The 25,381-nt window shown below is 43.0% G+C and overlaps 1 protein-coding gene across 1 annotated transcript in view; it reads right to left on the reverse strand.

The window, feature by feature from the left end:
• LOC136374146 (connector enhancer of kinase suppressor of ras 2-like) overlaps positions 1–25,381 on the reverse strand; it is a 176,990-nt gene that overhangs the window by 40,541 nt on the left and 111,068 nt on the right. Inside the window, exons 10-14 of the mRNA XM_066339365.1 lie at positions 18,500–18,646; positions 6,356–6,489; positions 5,600–5,805; positions 1,752–1,837; positions 319–573 (exon numbers count right to left, since the gene is read on the reverse strand). Of these exons, the coding sequence (XP_066195462.1) occupies positions 319–573; positions 1,752–1,837; positions 5,600–5,805; positions 6,356–6,489; positions 18,500–18,646 (828 nt within the window). The remainder of the gene's footprint in view (positions 1–318; positions 574–1,751; positions 1,838–5,599; positions 5,806–6,355; positions 6,490–18,499; positions 18,647–25,381) is intronic.

Raw genomic sequence — 25,381 nt, forward strand, 5'->3', positions numbered from 1 at the left:
CTGACATCAAAAAAAGTGACTGCCATGAGAGATTTGTCATGATATCATCACTGAGGAACTTTCCTCAGTGAAGCACAGCATGAAATCATGAAGTAAAAGACTGTGCCTTTATGCCTGGATCAATCCTAGGAGGAGAACACTGGAATGCCTGGATCAATCCTAAGAGAAACCATCACTGATCAACACTTCCCAGACTGTGAAACAGCATGAAATGGTGAAGTAGAAGACCGTGCCTTTATGCCTGGATCAATCCTAGGAGGAGAACACCTGAGTGCTTCCCAGGTGGCTCGTGCAGGGAGGTGTTTGCTGGGCACTCACGTGGTAAAGTGGAACGGTGTTGTTCTCCGCCAGGGAGAAGTTGAGCACGTCCTGCTGCCCTGGCTCCAGCCTGATGTTCATGGTGGAGGCCAGCACGGAGGGGCTGATGGGGTAGCTGGGGTTCCCGGGGGGTTTTCCCTTTTTCCTGGACCTTCTGCCCGTGTCCCTTTTGTTGTCCTTCTGCGTCAGAGGCTCCTCCTGGATCACCAGGATCTTGTCGTCGCTCAGGTACCGCAGCAGAGAATTCTCAGAGTCAGTGGTTGGAGGGGAGGGAAGGCAAAAAAAGAAACATTAGGAAGAGGAAACAAGCAGAGAACCATTTTGGCTGGCCGGGGACCATCACTCGGTCCTGTTAAACTGGAAAAAGTTGTGTGAATGTCCAGGGAATTGTAGGGGCTCTCCCTGGGCATTCCACATTTACTGACACCATGGCTGGTGAAAGGGAGTGGACACAGAAAGTATTACTGGATTGTATCATGCAGGGAGCATCTCTGGGACCATTCCAGACACCAGGATTGTAATTTCAAGGAATTTGACAAGCTGGAATAATGGTTTTAAGGAGATGTGCAGCACACTTGGGCATGGTTTCAATATGGGAGCTGGCCAGGCAACAAGTCTGTTACTGTCTGTAACAGTGAAATATGAGCTAAACATACATCAACAGATTTGGAATAAATCAGAAAAGGCTTGTGCCTTAAATGAATTTTTTTTTCTCTTGGAATGGGAGTTTACTGAAAAAGGTAGTTTAAAATCCTGTATTGATCTTCAAGAATAAAATTCATTTTTTGTTCACATTTTTAGGAGTCAAGTCGAGCTCCTCTCAGCTTCCAGACCATGCCTAAAAGATGCTAAAAAAATAGTATTCAAGAATCTTCAACAATCAGTGTCATAATAAATACAGTTATATATTTGAAGAATATTCTTTTGAATTGTATGATTTCTTTTTGCCAGAGGAAAAAAGAAGCTGTGCAATCAATTTTTCTTCTTTCAAAGTTCATAATTCCTACTGGGATCAATGGAATTTTATGTGATTAGAACTGGTCGGAACACTGACAGTACAATTGCTGATTCCTACTCCAAATTTTAATTCATATTGATAGAAGTGTTCTTAAAGGATGCTACCTTACATCTCTTACATCACTTACTGTTTTCCAGAGCTGGGCAGATTTAGAACTGATTGCTTTGAACACATATCTGAGTCTTCGAAGTACTTTTTTCTTTGATGTTTATATTTCTTTATACTAGAATTAAATTCCTCCTACTAATACAAATTTTAATTTTCAGAAATAGAAACAGAAAAGCACAGACACTAAACAGGTCTTTTATAACCACTGTGACACTCAAAAAAAAAAGAGATTTTTTTTTTCCTGTGATGGTCGTTAAGCAACAAAGAAAAACATCTTGGAGAACAGAAGAGAAAAAAAATACTCACCTCTGCTTCCTCTCTTGTACACATTCTGTTCTTTGGACTCCCCTATCCAGCTGTACTCAGTAGGCATCGAAACTGGCCTCAAATCTCCTGGAAACAAGACAAGGAAAACCAGAGTAATTTCTGAAACCTGTGTGGGAGTGTAGGGTTAGTAATGTCCATAAATTCCAGGTGTGACCCAACCCCTCAGAGCATTCCATTATTTGAGCTGTGGCCTTCAGGATCAGTGAAACATCCCTGAGCCTCCTCTTCATCACCCTGACCTCAAGGGAAGCACCACCAACTTTGGTGAAACTCCTTGTAAATGCAAAGCAGATTACAAATTTTATTTGAAAACTCTGCTCTATAAAAACTTGCTCACTCATTAAACAGGTGTTGGGAATAAAGAGAGAAACAGGTTTTAAGTGGATGAAAATGCTGCAGGAGAAGTCGAGGGAGAATTAATACAGATGCAACAACACTGATCTGTCAGGGAAACATAAAACCCCCCTGACCTGGGAAATCACACAGTGAGAAAAAAAGAGAGTCTCATTTCAAGGAACATTAATTCCCACCGACTCAGGAGGAAAACCTGGAGCACAGTTTGGTGACAACAACCAGCAGAGAAGATCCAGTGGGGTTTTAATCAATGGGGTTTCATGGCACTGTAGCAGTGAGATCCTGATGTGCCCAAGCCATTCCCTATTTGAGCACCAGAACAGGGATGTCAGGAGCAGCCCCAGACCTCCTGAAAACTGGAGGGGTGATATTTGGAGTACTGAGATTTTCACATACTACGCTTTTCGTGCGCACCATGAAATTTTAATGTAAAAATAATCCTGTGGAAAAATTCCTAGTTTCATTGTCTGCCTCACAGCTGAGAATACCTTTAACTACAAAGGTAGGGTTCAACTCCTAATCCTTAGAAGAACAATTTCAGTTAAGAGAAAAACCTCAATGAAAAGTAATAAAAAAGAATAATCGCTAATATAAAAAGATAGAGAAACAATATTATAAACTAAGAAAAGAAAATAGGAAGGCACAAAACAAGTGAAGATCAACATAACCAAACTGAGCAGTTTTTCTGTAAAGAAAGGAAAGATCTGAACCTCTGAAATGATTTATACACAAATGCTGATACCACAGCACAACAGACATAGAAAATAGAAATTTAGGACAGGAATCACAAAAGGCAAACGAACGAGTGATTTTGTAAACTGCTTATTTCACTTCCAAGTCCTTTCCCAATGAAAAATAACCTATAAATTGTTTTGACATTGCAGCTTGGATATTTTTCTGAGGAGCAAAAAATTGTTGTGTACAAGGATACTAGAATAAAGTGAAAGAAAAAAAAATTTATGATGTTTTTACCTCTAACACATAAATGGAAGAGATTTGATATCTATTGCCACAACAGCTCTTCAGACTAGAGTATTTTAGAGTCAGAAAATAATAGAGCATAATTTTAAGTAAAACAGAAAATGCACTGCAATGCTAAAAAAAATAAAAATAAAAATAAAAAAAATAAAAAAAAAGAAGCTAATTTTTCACAGATATATTGAAAAAAAAGGACTTTTTAATTACTTTCTTGGATTTTGCATGTGCTATCAATACCCATCACCTGCCTAAGTATCCATCCACCTACCAGCTACACAGGAGACTTATTTCTAATAATGGCTGGAACTCTGGTAAATCCAAGGCTGGAATTTTGGAGCAGTAGTTTGTGTCAGCCCAAGCAATAATGAAAGTGGCTGCTCGGGCATGGAAGGCTTCAGAAGTTTTATTTTCATTTCTTTGCTCATGGCGCTGTGGTTCCAGCATCAGTTTATTGGAGCTGCCATAAATCCTGTCTTTTTACTGAAAGACATGTTGTCACTTTGATGATTGATGTCACCTCTCAGTCAGAAAGTACAAAACCTTCCAATAGAGTAGAACACCATTTGCATGTCTGTTAATCAACAGATTAATTAAATCTGTAATTTAAAAAAATTCTGGTTTAGCAGTCGTTTTTGAGAGAAAGGTCCATCTCAGAGACTTAAAATGCAAATTCCTTCTGGATTTCAATAAGATTTGTCCTCAATAGACAAAAAAAAATCTTGTGCACTGCTGGGATCAGGCAGAGAGCCCAATATTTTAAGTCACCATGCAGCAAAAATTTATGAAAGCAGGCCAAATACACCCATCTGGCTCCAATTTTAATCACAGTTAAGATTCCTCTTTATCTTTCATTCTAATTTTGTTTTAAAATGATGTCACTTCACAAGGAGATAAAGAGTGAACATTACTGCACTTAAGATGGAATCCTATTATTCAGCGTCACAGCTCCTTCAAGCATCGAACAGATGACTGAAGCAGTTACTAAAAATATCCTGTCTATAACAAAGGTTTATTATGATTTCCTACTCTGAGAAGGGTCTGTGTGCACATACACACACCCTCAAGTCCATTTCACTTGCCATTTTTACCAGAAATCCAGCTGCAATCAGCAAATTACAACAGCAGGAGGGAAGTTCTGTGTAACTGATAAACACGAGATAAATACTAAGAACTAGAGCAGAGAAACTGCAGTTAAGAACATCCCTGGTAGCAAAAACCCATACCAGACTAAGCAGCAGCAGAATCAGTGACTGCAGTGTTTTTCAGCTTTCTTTTTTTTCCCCCCACTGTTCTTCCTTTCAGCAGCTGTTGGATCTTCCACCAGAACCACTCTTGGGATTCTCCCCACTGAACTGCAGCAGGGTTTTAGTACCTGTGTTCTTCACAGACACATTTTCCTTTACTGCTCTGAGCTTCTGAGAGGCTTGCCCTTTCCTAAATTTCAAAGACAAAAACTTAGGAAGTTGTTGGGGCTTCTCAAAAAAGTGAGAGGAAAAAAAAAAGGTCTCAGAGCAGGTGAATAAAGTACTTATGGCTGGCTTGCCATACATGAATTAATATGTATACATCTCTCAAAAGATATCAGCTACCCATAGAGAACACTATGGTTACTGCTTTCTCTGATGCTTGGAAATAATGTAATTTTCAAAATCAATTTAAAAATAAAAAAGTCCTATCTGAAGTCTGTAAGCTTCACAAAACTGTCCTACTGCCTTGAAGATAAAACCACTGAAAACACACACAAAAAAAAGCCAGGGGACCACACACTGCTGCGTTTCAGCAGTATTTTTATCAAACTCATTAAACACCAAACAATTCAGTTTAAACAGAGAAGCAAAAAAAAAGAATTATCAATTAATTTTCAACAACACCTTTTATATGGATCCATATACTCGTATACAAGCACAGGTGATTGTACACTCAGTGGGGATTTATATACACCCAAAATTTTTATAGAAAACAAGAGTCAATTATTGTTTGAATACCATTTTATATATTTAAGCAGTCCCCATCCTAAGATTTAGAAACACAGTTCAAGCACTAATGAGTGCATTGTAGGATACTCCTCGTGCATTTAATGCAGTGCTGAATTTTGGAGAGCCTTCCACCTCACACACACTTTCATACCACAGGGCAGTCCCTTCACTGAAGTTTAACAGCCCAGAACATTGCAAGTGGAATAATCTCCAGGAGTTTGGGAGGGGAAATTCAGTAAATCAAGATGCTGGCTATCCAAATAATATTAATTAAATTATCATTCAATGTTCCAGCATGAGCTGCAAAACAAGTGTATAAATAACTTACTCCTGACCAGTGGTGTTAGTGTGCAATTTTTCTAATTTCCTCCCTCATAAGTAAACTTCTGTTTATTGTTCAGACCCGACGGGTCACAAAGGTCTGACAAAGAATGACAGATTTTTAGGGAGGGGACGCAGAGTTAACAGCACAGTTTGTAAATGTGGCCAGTTAGAAGAAGGTTGAGGAAATCCAGCCTACCATGAGTGGGTGTTTTTTCCCTTCTCCTCACACCTGTGGCCCTGCTCCTCTCGTACTCAGAGCCCCCAGGGTGTCCTTCCCCTTCAATCAGGGTGTAGTACTTCCCACTCTCGTGCTCCAGGAAATAGTTTGGAGACTCGGAGCCTTTCATCCCAGACTTTCCAAATTTGCTGATGTCGTCACAAGACATTATTCCAATTTCATCCCTAAAAACAGAAAACGGTGGAGAAATGAACCATTCCAGCAAGCAACTGTCTCCCCTGAAACACTGCAAATAAAAAGTCTTGCAATTAAAATGCTGTGTGGGAAAACTTTATGAGTGAGGCAATTCAACAAATGTAAATTACCAAAACCATCATTAGGTGCCGCTTTAATTATGAGGTCAACATTCAGGAATTTTCTAGGATCTGAAGGAGAACATAAGGAATTGTTTTAATATGATCTGACAAGGGTTTCCCTTGCAGAAATGCTTGAGAATAAGAAAGCAGACACATAAAAGTAAACCAAACTAATTGATTTAAATACTTCTTTAAATACTTTCTTGATTTAGGACTAAACCCAGCTTTTGCTCAGCTAAGTGAAAATTAGGTCACTTAAAACAATGATATAATGCTAAATGTATTTTTAGCTCTTAATTTTATTAATTATTTACCTTGATTGTGGGGCTGTTCATTTTGGTTTTGTTTCATTAATCTAACGACATCAAAGTGTAAAATTTTGTTTTTCGAAACCTCAAATCCTTTAGGATGTAAATACCTGGGGCCATAAAGTCCTGACATGGGGGAGAGAATGAAAACATCCTGGAGTGCAGAGTTGTCCATTTTTGAGGACATGCCCATCGTGCTCGTTGGGGTTGTGGAGCAGCTTGTGGGGCTGGTTGGAATCACAGGCTGTAAAAAAACCAAAAGGCACATGAAGAATAAATTAATGCTTCCTGTGCTACAAGAAACAACAAAATCACTGTGTGTTATTTTAGGAATTCTGACCTCTTTTTCGGATTCGCCGTTTTTTTGAATTTTCTGAAGTTTCTTCCAAAAAGGTGTCTAGTGAAACTCCAAGACTAGTTATGAAAGAAACTGATAAGCAACCATTAAATTAATTTAAAAGCCACCTCAAGGGAAAATCTGAGACTCAATCAAAATATGATCTTTAATCAATGCAGAAAATCAATTATCTGAGGAGAAAGGACACACTGTATTAAATGCCATTAATACAGAAGTTAATTACAGAACTCTGGAATGCTTGTACTGAATGAAATGATCATGTTTGTTTCAGTGGAAGATTTATTGTTAGCAAGGACAGAATATCTTGTTTTTTTAAAGAAAGCAGAATTCATTGTCCTTTAGCTTTATAGCCATGGTGATACAAATACATGTTCTATGGAAAATAGCAAAGAATAATAAATTAACCTGAACAATAAATAAATATCCTTTAAGATTTTTACTTCATAAACTTTTACATTATGTTTGTTGAACACAATTTCTTGATTCAGATGTCATGGGGAAGCTCAAGTCAATGTCCTGCAAGGACTGGAAGGATGATAACCAAATATACTGTGCAGGAAACAGAGATATAAACAAAGAATACTTTTCAACCAAAGGTCAGTCTGTGTTGATACTCAAGAAAGAGAAAATATTTTTATTTATAAAAGTTATGCTTAAATAGATACAACCAGTTTTCTACAGTTGGAAGGAAAACCCAGTGACTCAAAATTTGGATGAAAGCTATAAACACCAATATTTTTCTAAATAAAAAGTTTTCTGTCCACTAGAGGTAAACACTGAAATGTTTTTTTTTTTTATGTAGTTCGAAGAGTAAAAGCAGTCCTAAATACCAAAAAATTATGTTTTTTTCATAGGGATGTCAGTCTGTAAACGGATCAAAATTAGTTCTCTATGCTTATTGTTAAACTAAAAAATAAATGGTGTAATTGTTCTGGATCAATTAATTGTGACAGGAAGGATTATTCCAATTTGAAAAGTTCTCTAAATAAAAAGAAAAAACACAATAAATGTTGTATTTTATTTGAATGAGGCTGTAGTGTGCAGAGCACTATTTGCCATTACAAATGAAAAAAAAATCTCACTTTTTCTGGAGTGGGATAATAATTTTATCTCTTTTATCTCTCTCTTTAAAGATAGTTTAAAAATTAAAATAATCTTCTACTATCACATAATGTCAGCCAGAGACAAAAGGGGGAAATGGTGTCATAAATCTCACTGAAAGATAATGGAACACAGAACTGGCAAATGAAAACTCTGCTGTTGTTGTTAATTGAGCATCAAGGGAAACCCTCTACAGCAAAAGAATACTACGACAAGGCCAAGAAATAGATTTTTATAAGGCCTTGCAGATTCTGTATCATCAATAATTCACAAATTACCTATGTGGCATAATTTTAAACTTAATTATTGTAGAAAACATATTAATAACCTCTATAAGCGCCTTGAGCAACAATAAAAAACACGACAACCTTTATTTAAAACTTCCTGCTGTGCACCAACCTGAGGTAACAAATAACAAAAATTATTTCAGGTTCTTAAATCCTATTTCCTTTTTAACTTCCCTAATTAGGTACTGGTGTGGTGGGTTTTGGTTTTTTTTGTTTTTGTTTTGGTTTGCTTGTTTTGTTTTGGTTTTTTGTTTGTTTTGGTTTGGGGTTTTTGTTTGTTTGGTTTTTGTTTTGTTTGGGGTTTTTTGTTTGTTTGTGTGTTTTTTTTTTTTTTTACCAGCACTAAATCAGAATGGAAAGATTGCTCCACATGTGGACACATAAATAGTAAATGGGGTACACAATGAAAATAGCACGTGCAGAGAAATATGTATGGACCTGGACCTTGAACACGCCATGAAATACAACACACCCATGTGTGCTATCCCTTTTTGGTGACAGTCTGGCTGTTGATAAACTGCTTCTCTCTCAATCTGCTTTCACTGAAGTATTTTCCTGCTGCTTGTTGCTGTTTGGGCATTCCCTACCCTGCTTCTGTCTGGGTGGAAACCCTCCTGTTTGTGCTGTGCTCTCTGCTTATCCCCAAATCCTGTTCTGCGAGAGCAAAATCAATCCCAGAGCAGCAGAAAACTCCAGAACAACTCAGAAACCTACCCAGAAATTCTCCTACCAATCCAACACATGGGACTGCTCTAGAGTCTCAAAAATGCCAAAGTCAAAAAAAAGGAGAGGACCCTGGAGCCAACGGGAGAGGGAAGTGAGCTCACTGCTTCCAGCAGCAACAAGCTGTTGTGTCAGCTGTCCAGGAAGCACAGGCTTTAGTGGCATCTTGAAATTTAATCAGGCTGCTTCCAAGTCATTACTGACAATAATAAATAAGACCAGATCCAGGTGAGAGCTGCAGGAAACAGGCAAACCCAAAACCTGCCTCCTGGAACAGATCCAGGTCTGAACACTTGAGCTTGTCTCTGTGGCAGGAGGAATAAAAATATCTAAAATCTGTTTTCCATACTTCATAACACAATCTACTCTTAAGAAGTAACACTGGCCAGGGCTGCTTTGTTTTCCAAAGTGGTTTTTATTTCTATTTAAATGTCTCACCCCGCTGTTCTCTGATATAGAAGAAAGACACCCCATGAAGGAGACACTTCAAAGAAACCTTTGCTCCTCAGGGGCTCATCAGGAGAGGGGACATCCCAAAACCAGAACTTCTGATGATTCCACAAGAGCAGCTTGGTGCTCTTTCACTTTTCTGGCTGCCAGGACAAAGGTTGGCATTTTCAATGGCAAATCCTGTGCCATACCTGCAGCTTATACAGCACACACTGCTCACTCTGACACAGCCTCCAGAGCCAGTGCTGCCTGTGAATCATGATTCTTTAATGTGCAAATATAAAGAGAGGATCTCTCTGGAAGCCCTGTGCAATTGCAATTTCCATTTGGCTGCCCCTGGAGGCTCCCTCTGAAGTTCACAAGTAGATACACGAGCATCTTGCCAGAGCAAAGGATGTTATTCCTGCAGCACTATGACAGAAAAATCCCCTCTGGGTGTCACAGGGTCCCATTCCTCTCCCCCAGGGGCAGTGACAGAGAAAGAAAGGTCCTAAATCCCACTGTCAGCATTCCTGGGCTGCAGGGATTACACAAACTCCTTAAGTGAAGCCACTGTGTAGGATTCTGGCACTCTGAGAAATGAAAGACTAAGAGAAAGCCGGGCAGAGAGGAAATCTGCCTGGATAAGCTTTGTTTCATTAATTTAAAAACCATTTGGAAACATATTCATGCATTGTGTGAACCAAATATAACAGCTCTGAGAAGCTTCCACATTATGGAACTTCATCAGCTTCTTACAGGATGTTAAATGGTATTAAAGACAACCATCAATAGTTACTGACTTAGTGGCAAACCTTTCCTCTAAAAATGACATTTTGAGTTCAGTGTTTCAGAAGATTTTCTTGCTGTAGGAAGGAGAAGTTGTGATGCTCACAATTGTCTCCTTTTTTAATATTTTATTTTATTTTATTTTATTTTATTTTAATCAGCAGGTTTTCAAGGAATGAGTACACATAAAATACCAGAGGTTCTATTATCCCTGCTACCAAGAAACTCCAGCTGCATGAGAGGTGTGCAACAGAAGCAGAGTTCTCCTGGAACTTAATAGATCTGACACACTTGATTACAAACAAGTAGCTGACAGACTGTGAAATAATGGAAACAGGGAGGCACTGCTGCCTCTGCCAGGCAGAGCAGCCACTGAACCTTGCTCTTCATAAAACTATCTGTAAATGTTCTTTCCTTGTCTGAGTTCCAGTGGCTCCCAAAGTCACCAAAACATGGAGTGTGGTGGTGTGTTTTGGGTTATGTATGTTTTCATTACTTGAAGTCATTTATAATGGTTTGTTCCATGCACCCCTTTGGTTATTCCCCGCTTGGTTTACCCCAGCCACTGTTTTCTGTCAATCCTTTGTTATGTAACCCAGGGGCCCTGCCTGTCACCTCGAGGCCTCTCCCTACGTCTGGAAAGTTCTAGGGGGAGCCTCGAGTGATAGGACAGGATTCCAGATTTCCCCTCCTACCCCACCTTGGTTTGTTCCCCTGTGTGTCTATTGTGTCTTGAGCCACGCCTGAGTTACCTCTGATTGGACCCACACAGAACCCATCCCTCTGTACCACCCCCGGGGTAAAAGTTATTGCACAAAGGGTGGCTCTGGACTCTCTTGAGGCAGACACCCTGGGCAAATAAACCCAGTTTGGTTGACCCTCGACAGTGTCCCCTCTTTCTCTCTCGCGCCATCACTGCCTCCAGCCAAGGGCCAGCCAGGACCCACAGGATCTCCAAGGTGACCTGGTCACTGGAGAGTACCTTCCCTGCCGGCGGTGTCAGGGTTAGCCAGGGCAGGAACAGCCGCGACAACGCAACAGCTGGCGCCCATCACGTGGAGCCCTTTTGAGGCCGCTGACCACGAGGCAGTAGCGTGGTGACCGACGCGGTTGGCCCGAGGACATCTCCGGACCCCGTGGATTGCATCCCTGGACCGCTGGAATTTATTCCTGCGGAGCTGCAGGGGCTTTCGGCACGCCACGCACCTACCAGTCGTAGCAGCCCTTCCTGGGTGCGCTCCTGGTAGGAGGGGAAGGTAGCTTCTCCCGCACCCGGAGAAGTCTTCCCCAGGCGGAGGGGACCAACACCGCCGGCTTTGAAGATCCCGTCCCGGAGCGGTAAGTGGTCAGCCCCTGACGGGGCGCACTTGGTAAAGGCTCCGAGCCTGGAGGCTTTACGCCTCATCTGGGAAAGCAGCTCCGTTTGAGCCTGCTTTGGACTGCGCAGTCCCGGGGGGGAAAGACTGTTTCTGCCCGCTCCCGAGAAAAAAAACTCCGGGAAAATTTGTGTTCGTCTTAGTTTGATATTTGCTTTTGATTTTATGGGTCAGTAGCCTTTCCAGCAAGTGGCTGGTTTGTGGTTTTGCTGCTGACTCTCTTTTTGTTTGTGCGCGGCACCCCGGGGGTGTGGATTTCTGGGTGTCCCCTCCGGTTTTAAGTGTGTCTTGGGGCGCTGGTTTTTGATTTTAATTTTTTGTTGTCCGGTTGTGTTGGTGAGCGGTGAAAATTAACATCGAGCCATAATGGGTGCCAGGCTCTCCACCGCCCAGAAAGAGGTTTTTTATACAGTTTCTGGTTTTCTGTCTGTTTCTAATGTTAAGTTCTCGAAGGGTGAGCTGAAGCGGTTTGTCAGACGGCTTTTCCTCCACTTCCCACAGACATCTCCTGAGATTGTCACTGAAATCCGATATTGGGACTCAGTGATTGAAAAATTTGATCAATTGGCGCGATCGGGAGATGTTCAAGTTGTAAAAATGATGTTTCGGCCGACGCAGATCCGATCTGCGCTTTTGGGGATTAAGGGAGTGGAGAAAAGGCAGCCCTCTCGAGATAATGTTGTTTCCCCCAGTTCGGTTTCTCCTCACCCCAGTCCCAAATCCCTCTACCCCAAAGCAGGTATTCTTAAGGGAGCGGCAGGAAGGCAGAAGCCTTCTCCTGCCAACCCTGGCTCCCCTAGAATACCGGAGTCCCCCCGCTCGGGTAGTCTTGGCCGGACTGCTCGGGATTCCTGCGGCAGCCCTGGCCAGGCTGCTCAGGATTTTTCCCTTCCCCGTTCTTTCCCCAGTGAAAAACCCCGTGTTCGGTTCAGTTTGGCGGGGGGGGAGATGCCGCAAAATGGCGGCGACCGCATGGCGCGGTCGTACTCTTTGCCTGGTTCGCGTAATGGCGGCGACCACATGGCACGGTCATCCTCCTTGCATTCTTTTCCCGCTTTTACCCCTTCTCCTTCCCAGAACCCCTTTCGTTCCCCGACTAACCCCTTCCTTTCCGGAACCCCTCCCTCTCCCCGAGCTCCTCCTCCTTGGCAGTCTCCTCCCTCACGCTCCTCCCATAGACCTGCCCCTCGGGTGACATCATCAGGGTGTCAGACCACTCCCCCTGAGTGCCCGAGGCCACGCCCACCTCCTGGTTCCCACGCTCCCCCTCCCAGTTCCCACGCCCTCTCTTCCGGTTCCCACGGTTGGAGCTCGGACGAGGATGAGCCGGAACTGGAAGGCCCGGGCCAGGACCTAATCCCTTCGCTTGCTCCGGTCACATACCGGCGGTCAAGAGGAGGGAATAGTACTACTCCATCCTGGCAACCGTTGTCGCCAAAGGTAGTACAGGATCTGTGCAAGGCCCTCAAAGAATACGGGCGGGATAGTCCGTATTTTAGAGGAGTGTTAAATGCCCAATTGACCGGGAGTGTAGTAGTCCCATACGACCTAAAGTACCTTTTCCGGTCTCTCTTGAACGCTACAGAGTATAAGGTTTGGGAGAGATCGTGGAAGCGTATTTTACAGGACGCCCTCCTGAGTCTGTTAGAGGATCCTACTACGGCGACAGATGAGAAAGGGCTCGACCTCACCCTTAACCACCTAAGCGGTGAGGGCCGGTGGGCAGATGCGAGGGTGCAGGCTTCTGACATCCCACCCCCCGTCCTAGAACAAGTCACAGAGGCCGCGGAAAGGGCATTTTTAAAAATGCAGCCTGCGGGTCCCCTCCCGCATCATTCAAAGATTTTTCAGGGTCCAGCTGAGCCGTTTATTCACTTTGTCGAGCGTCTCACCAAGGCTGTCGAAGTCCAGGTTCGACGAGAGGCGGCTCGAGAGGAGGTGTTGGGGCAGTTGGCATTCGCGAATGCCAACGAGAAGTGCAAAGCTGCAATCCTCACATTGCCGCTGAATCCTCCTCCTACACTAGAAGATATGCTCGAGGTCTGCGAGCAAAGAGTTCCGCTCATTGGGCCCTCAGGAGATCAACGGAAGGGGAGACCTCCTGCTGCTGCTGCCGCTGTTGCTAATGATGCCCGACCATCGACTGTTCCGCCGGCTACCCGCACCCCGGCTCAGAGGAAGCGCTCCTTTCGGGGAGCCGCTGATAGGCCTTGTGCATTGTGCGGGAAAGGGGGACATTGGTGTCAGCAATGCCCCTTAAAGAAAGAATTTGACCAGTTCAGGGACGGGAAGGGAAAGGGGGGGGGGTTGTAGCTGCCCGACAAGGCTTCAAAAAAACTAGAGGGAGAGCGCGGGACCACCCAGCGCGATGACAAAAATCGGGTGGCCCGAGCTAAAAGGGGGGGGGGGAAGGGACAAATCCTCTGGACTGACTGACAAACATGACACTAAACTGACTTTTTCCACAGATCCTCTTCAGGATCCACCGGACCGGACAGCACGCCTGATCTTGCCTCCCCCATCGGTCACACTGACAACTGACTCCTGGTACGAGCCGTTTCGCCTGAGTCTCGTTGAGCCGCTCCACCTTCGAAATCGCGATTGGCACACTGCTGTAGTGGCCAGAGAACGAGGTACGTGGCATCGTATCGAGGGAAAGTTTGTCGTCGTTGGGGACTGTAAATACACACCTCAGGAGATAGAGGTTGCTCCGGGGTTGATAACATCTGACCCTGAGCGATTTGTCCTTTGGCTGCACTGTCTAAACCCACCAACCTTCCTTCCCAAGGGGCAAGTCATTGCCCAGGTAATTCCAGCTGACACAGACGCCACCCCGCAGGTGAACGCGGTAAGGGCGATTGGGAAGGACAAACCTAAAGAGACATGTAAACTCACGGTGGGTGGGGAGACCACCACGGTAGAAGGTCTCCTAGACACTGGGGCAGATGTGACAATTATACCACAAAAGATGTGGCCGTCACATTGGGCTTTGCAAAGCGTGGCTGGACACGTTAAAGGTGTAGGGGGCATGCAATTGGCCAGACAATCAAAGAGCGTGGTACAAATTGAGGGGCCGAAAGGACAATTGGCTACCCTTCGTCCTTTCGTTTTAGACTATGAGGCACCCCTGTGGGGAAGAGACCTGATGGCCCAGTGGGGGGTCAAAATTGACATACCCGACCCTCCAAAGGATTTTAGGGCGGCGGTCACTGAGAAGCGCCCCATCCAAAAACTGAATTGGAAAACGAATGACCCAGTATGGGTGGAACAGTGGCCGCTATCAAAACAGAAATTAAAGGCGCTCAATGAGCTCGTGGAGGAGCAGCTAAAGAAGGGCAACATCGAGGAAACCACGTCTCCATGGAACTCCCCGGTGTTTTGCATTCAGAAATCAGATACGACCAGGTGGCGCCTCCTCCACGACCTCCGAAAAATTAATGAATGCATTGAGGATATGGGTTCTCTTCAACCAGGAATGCCCTCCCCAACCATGCTCCCCCGAAATTGGAATTTGGCTGTCATTGATATTAAAGATTGTTTCTTTCAGATTCCTCTGCACCCTGATGATGCCCCACGCTTTGCCTTCTCGGTTCCTACCATCAACCGGGAGGCCCCTCGGAAGAGGTACCATTGGAAAGTTTTGCCACAGGGCATGAAGAACAGCCCAGTCATATGCCAGTGGTATGTCTCTTCCCTGCTGTCCCCAGTCCGTGCAGCCGCACACGAGACCATTATTCATCACTATATGGATGATGTGCTCGTGTGCGCCCCAACTGACGACCTGTTGACCCACGCACTTGACCTGACAGTGACTGCACTGGTTGATGCAGGGTTCGAGCTGCAGGAGTCAAAAATTCAGAAGATGCCGCCCTGGAGGTACTTAGGGCTTGAAATCAGTAAACGGACCATTGTTCCGCAAAAATTGGCTATTAAAACCAATATTGCGACTCTTGCGGATGTCCATCAACTGTGTGGAGCTTTGAACTGGGTGAGGCCTTGGCTGGGTCTATCCACCGAAGACCTAGCCCCTCTTTTCAATTTATTGAAAGGGGGAGAGGGGCTGAGTTCCCCTAGGTCACTCACCCCAGAGGCAAAGAAAGCCCTGGAAAGGGTCCAAACAGCAATGTCCACAAGACAGGCCAGCAGGTGTGACCCTGACCTGCCATTTAAATTCATCATTTTAGGACAGTTGCCACACCTCCACGGGGTGATATTTCAATGGGACGGGAAAGTTGCCACCATTCCCAAAAGGGACCGAGGCGGAGAAGATCCTCTTTTGATTATAGAGTGGGTCTTTCTCAGCTACCAGAGGTCCAAGAGAATGACACGGCCGCAGGAGCTGATGGCAGATCTAATCCGGAAAGCCAGAGTCCGGCTTAGAGAACTGGCTGGTTGCGACTTTGAATGCATTCACGTACCGATTAGGCTAAAATCGGGCCAAATTACAAAAGCAATGCTGGAACACCTGCTTCAGGAAAATGAAGCGCTGCAGTTCGCGCTGGATAATTACTCGGGACAAATTTCTATCCATCGGCCTGCCCATAAAATTTTTAATCAGGACGCTCAATTTAAATTGGCATTGGAAAGCGTTCAGAGCAAAAGGCCTCTTGATGCCTTGACCATTTTTACAGACGCGTCCGGGAGGTCCCATAAGTCAGTGATGACTTGGAAGGACCCTAAAACTCAGCAGTGGGAGTCAGATGTTGCAGAAGTTGAGGGATCACCTCAAGTTGCTGAGTTGGCTGCAGTCGTCAGGGCTTTCGAGAGGTTCTCTGAACCATTCAATTTAGTAACTGATTCGGCCTATGTCGCTGGAGTAGTGTCCAGAGCAGAAAAGTCTATTCTGCAGGAGGTGTCCAACATTGTGCTGTTCGAGTTGCTCTCGAAATTAGTTAAGCTGATTTCCCACCGAGAGCACTCATTTTACGTGATGCATACCAGGTCGCACACGGATCTGCCAGGGTTCATTGCAGAGGGAAACAGGAGAGCTGATGCTCTTGCTGCTCCTGCTGAAATGGCCCCACTGCCGAATATTTTCGAGCAAGCCAAGATCAGTCACCAGCTCTTTCACCAGAATGCGCCAGGTCTGGTCCGGCGTTTCCACCTTACTCGGGATCAGGCCAAGGCGATCGTGGCCGGATGTCCCAATTGTCAGCAACATGCCCTCCCCACCATGAGTGCGGGAGTGAATCCTCGGGGACTTAACAGCTGCGAGGTGTGGCAGACAGACGTCACACACTTCCCTCAGTTTGGGAAGCAGAAGTATGTGCACGTCTCAATGGACACCTTCTCAGGAGCTGTCTATGCCTCTGCCCACACAGGGGAGAAATCTGCAGATGCTATCAAGCATCTAATTCAGGCTTTCTCCTGCCTGGGCATCCCAAAGTCCATAAAAACTGACAATGGCCCTGCGTACAAGTCCAGGGAGTTCTGCAGTTTCCTGCAGCAATGGGGTGTGGAACATAAAACAGGCATCCCCCACTCCCCGACAGGCCAGGCGATCGTGGAAAGGACTCATTCAAATCTGAAGAGAGTCCTGTGTCAACAGCAACAGGTTCTTAAGATCGAGCCTCCCTCGGTACGGCTTGCCCGGGCTTTGTTCACACTAAATTTCTTAAATTGCTCCTTTGAAGCACTTAATCCACCGATTATAAAACATTTCGGGGGGAGCGGACAACTGGCTCTGCGGGAGAGACCGAAGGTCCTTGTGAAGGACCCGGAGACCTTGGGAACGGAGGGACCTCATGACTTAGTCACTTGGGGGCGCGGGTACGCCTGCGTTTCCACGCCTGCCGGTTTGCGGTGGGTTCCCTCCAAGTGGGTGAGGCCCTACGTCCCCAAGGCCTCTGGAAAAAAGGCAAGTCAGGTAACGGTGGCTTCCTGGAGAAGGAAGAAGAAGTCAGTCAGTCCAGAGTGGAGTCCTATCCCCATTTGACTCAGGTGTGGCTCTTTATTTAATTATGTTATACCTTAAGTTTCCTCAGGTTGAGCAATGGAAACAGCCCTGAGGAAGACACCCATGGCAGCCCACCTCCTGAGAGCTGCGACTGTCTCCAGTCTCCTGCTGCTGACCAAATTCTGGGAAACTGGGGTGTCTCCAGATGGGCTGGATCTATTATAAAGACTGGACTTTTGGTTTTATTTATTATAATAATTATTTCTGTTGCATTTGGACTCTTAAAGAGACTTATTTATAGACTACTTTCTGTTTCCACCACACTCCCCAATGCAAATCACCTCACCATCCCTACTGCACCGGAAGAAGAGGTACCAGAAGGACAAGACGACGAGGAGAACTACATTCCCGGAGAAGAGGGACAGTGGCCGGTTCCTTTCGAGGACTGGCCTACGAACCAGCAATGGTTTGGGGACTTACATCCTGACTCTGAGCATCTAGCCCCTCAGCCACAGTTCTCCTCGTTCTAATAAAAAGAAAAGGGGGAGATGTGGTGGTGTGTTTTGGGTTATGTATGTTTTCATTACTTGAAGTTATTTATAATGGTTTGTTCCATGTACCCCTTTGGTTATTCCCCGCTTGGTTTACCCCAGTCACCGTTTTCTGTCAATCCTTTGTTATGTAACCCAGGGGCCCTGCCTGTCACCTCGAGGCCTCTCCTTACCTCTGGAAAGTTCTAGGGGGAGCCTCGAGTGATAGGACAGGATTCCTGATTTCCCCTCCTACCCCACCTTGGTTTGTTCCCCTGTGTGTCTATTGTGTCTTGAGCCACGCCTGAGTTACCTCTGATTGGACCCACACAGAACCCATCCCTCTGTACCACCCCCGGGATAAAAGTTATTGCACAAAGGGTGACTCTGGACTCTCTTGAGGCAGACACCCTGGGCAAATAAACCCAGTTTGGTTGACCCTCAACAGTGTCCCCTCTTTCTCTCTCGCGCCATCACTGCCTCCAGCCAAGGGCCAGCCAGGACCCACAGGATCTCCAAGGTGACCTGGTCACTGGAGAGTACCTTTCCTGCTGCGGTGTCAGGGTTAGCCAGGGCAGGAACAGCCGTGACAACGCAACAATGGAGAAAACAATCTGATCATTGCCACACTTATTTATCTCAGCGCTCTGCTCCAGAGGACTTTGGGACAGGCTCCTGTTCCTTTCACTGGGAGGTAAAATTCCAATGTTTTCCCTTGAATAAAGGATTTACCATGACATTGCATCATTGCAGCAGACACTTTACCTGCAGTGCCAGAGGCTTCCACCTCACGTTCTTCAGAAGGGCAGGAGCAGAAACCAGGGTATTCTGAGGACGTTTTTTCAAGGTTAAAATCACTCCATTTGGGTCTTCCCACAGTGCATTTACTAGGTTCTTTAACTGCCAGCCAACCTAAGGAAAAAGCCCATAATTGAAGTTCGAAAGCTTTTCATTTAACTTGAAACGTGAAGGAAATGTTCTGCTAACCAACGAGGTCTATTACAACCTGCTCCTTGCAAACATAAGCACTTTTTATAAACTCTGTGGGACTGAAATCCTGCTGCTGCAGCTGGATTTTTACTTTTTTTTTTTTTCTTTACCCAAGTTCCTGAACAAAATAAGGCAGAAGTGAACACTTGTTACCCTTTCAATAACTTATGAGATCACTGAACGTTTTAAATCAGCAGATGAGGTCTAGAAGTCATGAAATCATTTCAGTCTGGGCTCTGAGTTGCAACAGTGAGTGCTGAGGAGGAAGCCAGACTGTGCTGGAACAACATATGTAGCACGTATGTAGGAGCTGTAAGACCCTGACTGGAGATAAATGATCATTTATTGGTTTATCTGTACAGCCCCTGGACACAGCTGAGTCTCCAAGTTACTGTAAATTGCAAACAGAGCCATAAAAAAGGACATCACTGGTACTGTAAAGATGTGCCACTCAGAAAAAAAAAAAATCTACTTAGAGACATTTCTTAGTCATCTCGATTATTAAAATAGGAATTTACCATGAATTATTTATACACAAAAGCAGAAAAAAATATTTGTACGGGTTTTCTCTTTCCTCTGCATTTTCTGTCCCAGTCAGAGCAGACTTTTAGAGCAGCAGTCCCTGTCCATGGTAAGGACCTGCCACGAATGTTGTGACTGCCACAAATCGGAGCAGACCTGCCCTGAGCAGGAATTGGAATGCTGTGTCCATACAGAATTCCCAGATACAACCTTCCCAAGGCAACTGCACCAGCCATGAAATGAACTTGTGAGAATGAAAAGCTTAGTGAATCCCAGAACAGGAACAGCACCAATATACGCGAGCAGGAAATATTTTTATACTGCCCAGGTTTGACTTGTCAGTGTTCACTAAAAACATTTTGATCATAATTTCTCTTCTGATCAAAGTGTGAATTCCCACTGCTATTCAAAACTAGGAAAATAAATTTTTCAGGTGCTCAGACACATGGCAGTCTCCATTCACCCCCTTGTTTTATCAGGTGGAGTTTATAATGACTTCCTCTTAGAGGAAGATAATATCTGATTATACAAAGAGGTGAAGGGAAAATAATAGAATACAACCTCCAAGAGATTTGAACTAAAATCCTCTTCTAAGGGCTGAAGAGAATCTGGGATACTGACTGTAAGGCTCCAAGCTGCCTGCGCGGTGGGCCAAAGCCAGGATCCCACTGTGAACATCCACCTGGGACAGAACTGCAAGATGTGTTGGAATTCCAAAAGGGATTTTAAAAGCTTTTAAAAGTTCTGTTCTATTTCTGATGCTGCTTTTCTACAGAAAGCTTTCTAGAAATGCACTGGCCACAGGAAACCAGAAAGCAGCAGTAATTGTAAATAGGTCACACACAAACAAACTCAAGGATGGCAGCTTGCATCCCAAAAACTCCTCCAGTTTGGACTGTGTTTATAAAAGCCCATATTTTTTTTCTCTTTTACTCAATTATAGAAATCAAATGGAACTCTCTTTGATTTTTATAGATTGATGTAAGTTTCAGATTGCCGAAATCCTTAGAGTTCCATGGACTTCTTTTAGAAAGGAATGATAAATAATTAAGTTAATGATAAATTATTTCAATGAGAACTTTAATGACAAAGCCATTAAATACCAAGATCTATCAGAGAACTGGCTGCAGTCATTACTACTGGGTGATGATAGAATGCTCTCAGGAATTTGGACAAATTATTATAAATTGTATTACTAAAAATATCTCTGAAAAAAAGAGAAGTCATTACAATGGATTAAAAATCTTAGTTGAAAACCAGCCCTTGAGTCAGATGATGATATTTAGTCCCAAGAATCAGTCTTTAAAGCAGTTACTGACTTCTAGCTCTGGTAAGATGCATTCTCCAGAAAGGTATTTTGCTTTTTTTAAGACTTTTAGCACATAAAATCAAAATCAAACTCTACAAAATGGGTTAAGCTATTTCAGTAAGGAAAGTGAAATTAAAATTAGAATAATGAAGAGATAAAAGACCGATGTGATACTTTTTATTTTCCTCCATAAATGAAAAACGGGTGCTAATTTAGATACTTAAGTTGGAAGAAACCCAGAAGAATGTAAAAAGAATTGACTCAGATTGGTCAGAGACAGGCAGATGTTTGACATTTTCATGGTTTACACTTAAAATTGCCACAATCATTAATTTTTATTTGTTTGTACATCCTCAGTGTGGAAAGAGGAGCTCCAGGTAAAAAAAGAACACTTGTGGACTACTGTCTATATTAAAGGATTTGTCAGTTTTCTCATAGAAATCATGCAGTGGAAAATTAAGAATTTAGCAATTTTAAAAATAATAGTTCCAAAAATACTAATTGTTGAAACAATTAATTTCTTTACCAGGAAATTCCACAATGCTGAGGTAATTTTGTAGGCCCAAACCTGATGATTTTGTGGCTGAGACTCCTTAACTAGTATGTTCAGAAAACCATGAAAAAACATAACCCACTTTCATTAACAGCAAAGAAGAGTTATTATGTCTTCTTTAGACTCTCCTCATAATGACTTTGTTCCTTCTCATTCAGAAGATCTGGATTTGCATGAATGGGATTTGGAATGCATCCTACCAGCAGTAGAGACTTCAGCACTGTTATAAATTCAAACTGTTCATGCTGGAAAAGCACCTTTTCTACCTTTTAAAAATAAAGCCTACTTGCCTGGCGATGACTCACCATAGATCTGTATGAAAAAAGCCATACAAAAAAAAACCTCCTAATGCTACAGATGCAGACAAGAAAAATAAAATTGGAAAAAAAAAATCTGTACATTTCTGAGTGTCTGCAGAGGCATGAAGTGCATGATATATTTGTCTATCAAAAGGAAGTGAGAAAACAGCTGAGCTGCTGAACATGGTGGTGTTTATCAGAGGATTCCAGTGGTCTGAACCCCCACAGCAGTCATTCACCTCCCTGCCAATTTCTCCCAAACATATTATACCTGTTTGTTGTGGCAGGAATTTCGAAGTAAAAATTAGCTCAGACAGTGGAACTGGGGGTGCACAGCGGAGAGAGGCATCTGTTTCTTTCCTCTGCTCTCCCTAAAAATTCTGGGGACAAGGCAGGAATGGGGTTCCTCAGTTCCTTCACTGCCTTACCAAACCCTATCAGGACTCAGAAAAGTGGAAAAGTTTTAAGAAATACAAAAGCACTGGGTGCACCTTGCAGAAGGAAGGAGGTCACACCCTAATTTGCCTGATCCATTCCCTGGATCACCTGCCAGCTTTGCTGTTACCTGGAGTGGGGACACAAAGAGCAGTAACTAACAGGAATTTAAAAGCTCTCTTGTCAGGCATTTGGTCTGGAAATCAGTTGTGCCAAATATTTTCTAAATATTTATATCCCACTTTGTTGCACACCACCTGAAAGCAAGTAATTCTGCTCTGACTGCAGTAACCCCTCACAGGAACCAGGACAGATGTTTCCCCTCATGACTCTTCAAATACATAAGCAAAGCCATCTGGATATTTACTTGAACCTGCAAGGTTTGACCTGTCTTCATATTTGCATTAAAAAAACCCCACAAAAACCAAACCCAAAAAACCCAGCTAGTGTAAACTCAACTTTTTTTAAGGAAGCAGACTATCATCTTTTTAATATTTTAAGTAATTCACTTTGCCTCGTTAGGGAATTAATCAAGGGAGCTGGTTTGATTAACATGGAAATCAGAAATTATTATTAGACAAAAATGTGCTGGAAGATCATAAGACTTTTCTGTCACTGAATGGGAAGCTCGTCATTAACACCTGTAGCTGATTCACTCTCATTAATATTCAAGCTGCTCCCAACAATAATTGATGATGGAAAACCAAATGTTCTCCCATTATCTTACATAGTTATTTTCATTAACTAACGGAGAAACACAGCAAGAATCCAAGAAGAAGCAAGATCCACTGCTGGAAGAGAGGCTTTAGTGAGCCTTTCTGAAAGGCAGAATCTGGAGAATAAGTAACATGTGGCACTTTGTTTGGGAACAGAAGGACATCTTTTGGGGAAAGAAGTTCAAATTCTCATGACATCTTTTGTCCTTTTTTTAATTTCCCCCTGCTTGCATTTCCCAACACAGAATGTGCTGAAACACAGATGGTCTGACCTGGCACTACATTTACAGAATTACCTCCACCTAAAATGAGCTCTCATTAGGACTCATATTTACAATTCAGCAAACAGACACTGAGGGTATTAATTCAATGACTGTCTTCACACAAATAAATTAGTGCTGAAATGATTTCATTGTGCCAGGCTCTTGACACACTTAATTTCAAGCATGTAATTTGACAACCATCAGTACGAAACTGCACTAGGCTGCTGATCATGTTTTTAGAATCTAAGTATATTTGGGGTCTGAAGGGACATTTAAATGTCATTTAGTCCAACCTCCCCCTGCCAGGAGCAGGGATATTCTCAAGTGGGTTGCTCAGAGCCCTGTCTTTGGGCACTTCCAGGGATGGGGCAGCCACAGCTTTGCTGAGCAACCTGTGCCTGTGTTTCGTTGCAAAAAAAAAGTCTTCCTTAGATCTAGTCCAAATCTTCTCTCTTTCAGTACAACGTCGTTGCCCCTCTACAACAGACCCTACTAAAAACCCTGTCCCCATCTTTCTTCTGTGCCCTTGAAAGCACAGGATCCATCATTCCAAAGAACAACCTCGACTGTGAAAATTCAACTACTTTAGCTGAAACCGGCAGCAGTTTCAAGAGAATATAAGAAGCATGTAACACAACAGATTTATTACAGATATTTCTGTGGCCTCTTGCTCTGGCATAGCAGTGTTTTATGCCTTTAGGAGTTATTTCTCTTGCTGGTCTTTATTGCCTCTGTCTGTGGAGAAAGAGGAATTCTGTCTCAACCTCAGCTGGCTGAGTTAACCAAACTGAAATCCTTAAATAATTTCTCTTCCTATGAGACAGACGAAACATTTTCCTTTTTACCCATTACATTTTTTTAATCCTCCTATCTAACTTAACGCCTTTGATAGCTGTAAATGACCTGAAGATCACACAGTATTTCAGGAAGGATAATACTAATGTCAAGACAATGGTACCCAAACTCAGTTCCTCCTGGAAACCTGTTCCTGATTAATTCCAAGATCATCTCTGCCATTTTCAGTCACTTCAGCTCTGTGGTGCTCTGTTGGTTTGGGATTAATTACAACATTCTGACTTCTGGAGCCTTGCCAGGTGCTCCTGAGTAACATGGAGCTTTCAACAGGAATTACTAAAAGCCTTATTATTGTTCTCTGTCCTATGAAATAACCTTCAAATCCCCCACAAAAAAAAAAAAAAAAAAAAAAAAAAAAAAAAAAAAAAAAAAAAAAATGGAAAGAGAGAAATTGAGTTTTCCCTTGTTTACAGATCACTTCTCTCTATCCAGAAGAATCCACATATTTTACAGGTGGTCAGGTAGATTAATCAATATTTATTTGAACTTCAATATTCTCACTGTCTGAAAAAACTATCAAAAAAGGAACCTTAACACAATTTAATTTTCGTAATTTTATGCTGAAAAAGAATTGCAATATAAAATCTATTATTTCAACTAAGCAGCAGAAAATACACCACCTAAGGAGTAATTGTTAATTTTGCAAACAAAGAAGTGCTACACTGGCACCTTTAGTACTTCTGTATAATTTTACAGGAGAGGGACTAAAAATCTACAAGGCACAGGCAGAATTGATGCCTGTTGTTATTGCAGAGAAAAATAAAGAGTTAGGGTGGCAGTAATTTAGAATGTATAACTTAAAGTTTCTCACACTGTTTTATTAAAATCTTATAAGCAAGAAGAACAAGCAGAAAAGCAAATGAGGAAATTGGATAATGAGTAAATGATCTTAACAGCCAGTGGTGAATCGCCCATTTTAATTAATTCCTTTCTTAAAGTACTGTTATTTTTTCTTTGATCTTCGTAATTGTATTACAGAGTGTTCCTTGGTTAGACCAGATTCCACTTGGAAAGGCTTTTATTTCTCACTTTTTCAGTGGTTGCATTACATAATTTGGAAGCAGCTCTCCTTTACACTGAACACTTCTGAACACTCCACTGTAGTCCATTGAAAAGCTGTTGGAAAAGTCAAGTAAAACTTTAAAATGCAGGAAAACCTTAAAATTTCCTGGAGAGTCTATTCAGGGCTGCTTCCCCTCTGTGGGGGGAGAAGATTTTCCTGAAATCCAACCTAACCCTCCCCTGGAAGAGCTCCTGGCTCTGTAGTCTCATTTTTACTCTTTCAGCATCAGAGTTCTGCCCCACGCATGAGTGAATCCTTGCCCTGAGAAGCTCCATAACTCCCTGTGAAAAATCCAGACTCCTACAATTGGGAATTTAAAGAGGATGCTGAGGAGGGTCATGCATTAGGATGACAAACTGGAAGTGCTCAAATTATCCACCTTACTAAAAAAAAAGTGATGAGCTAATTTGATTGCATCCTGAAAATACCTAAAAGAGAAACCTGCTCTCCAATTTAAGAGATAAAAATACATCAAGATCAAAGGACTGGAAGCTTGTGCCAGACAAATATAGACTACAAATAAAATGACTTTTTCCCCCACAGCAATGAGAATAATTAACTGCCAGAGCAATTTATTACAGGTTGTGGGAACATCAATGAAAGTTTTAAAACTCAAATGATCATATTAAATGAATATGAATT

The sequence above is a fragment of the Sylvia atricapilla genome, chromosome Z, assembly GCF_009819655.1.
Source record: "Sylvia atricapilla isolate bSylAtr1 chromosome Z, bSylAtr1.pri, whole genome shotgun sequence".
Classification (NCBI taxonomy): Eukaryota; Metazoa; Chordata; class Aves; order Passeriformes; family Sylviidae; genus Sylvia; species Sylvia atricapilla.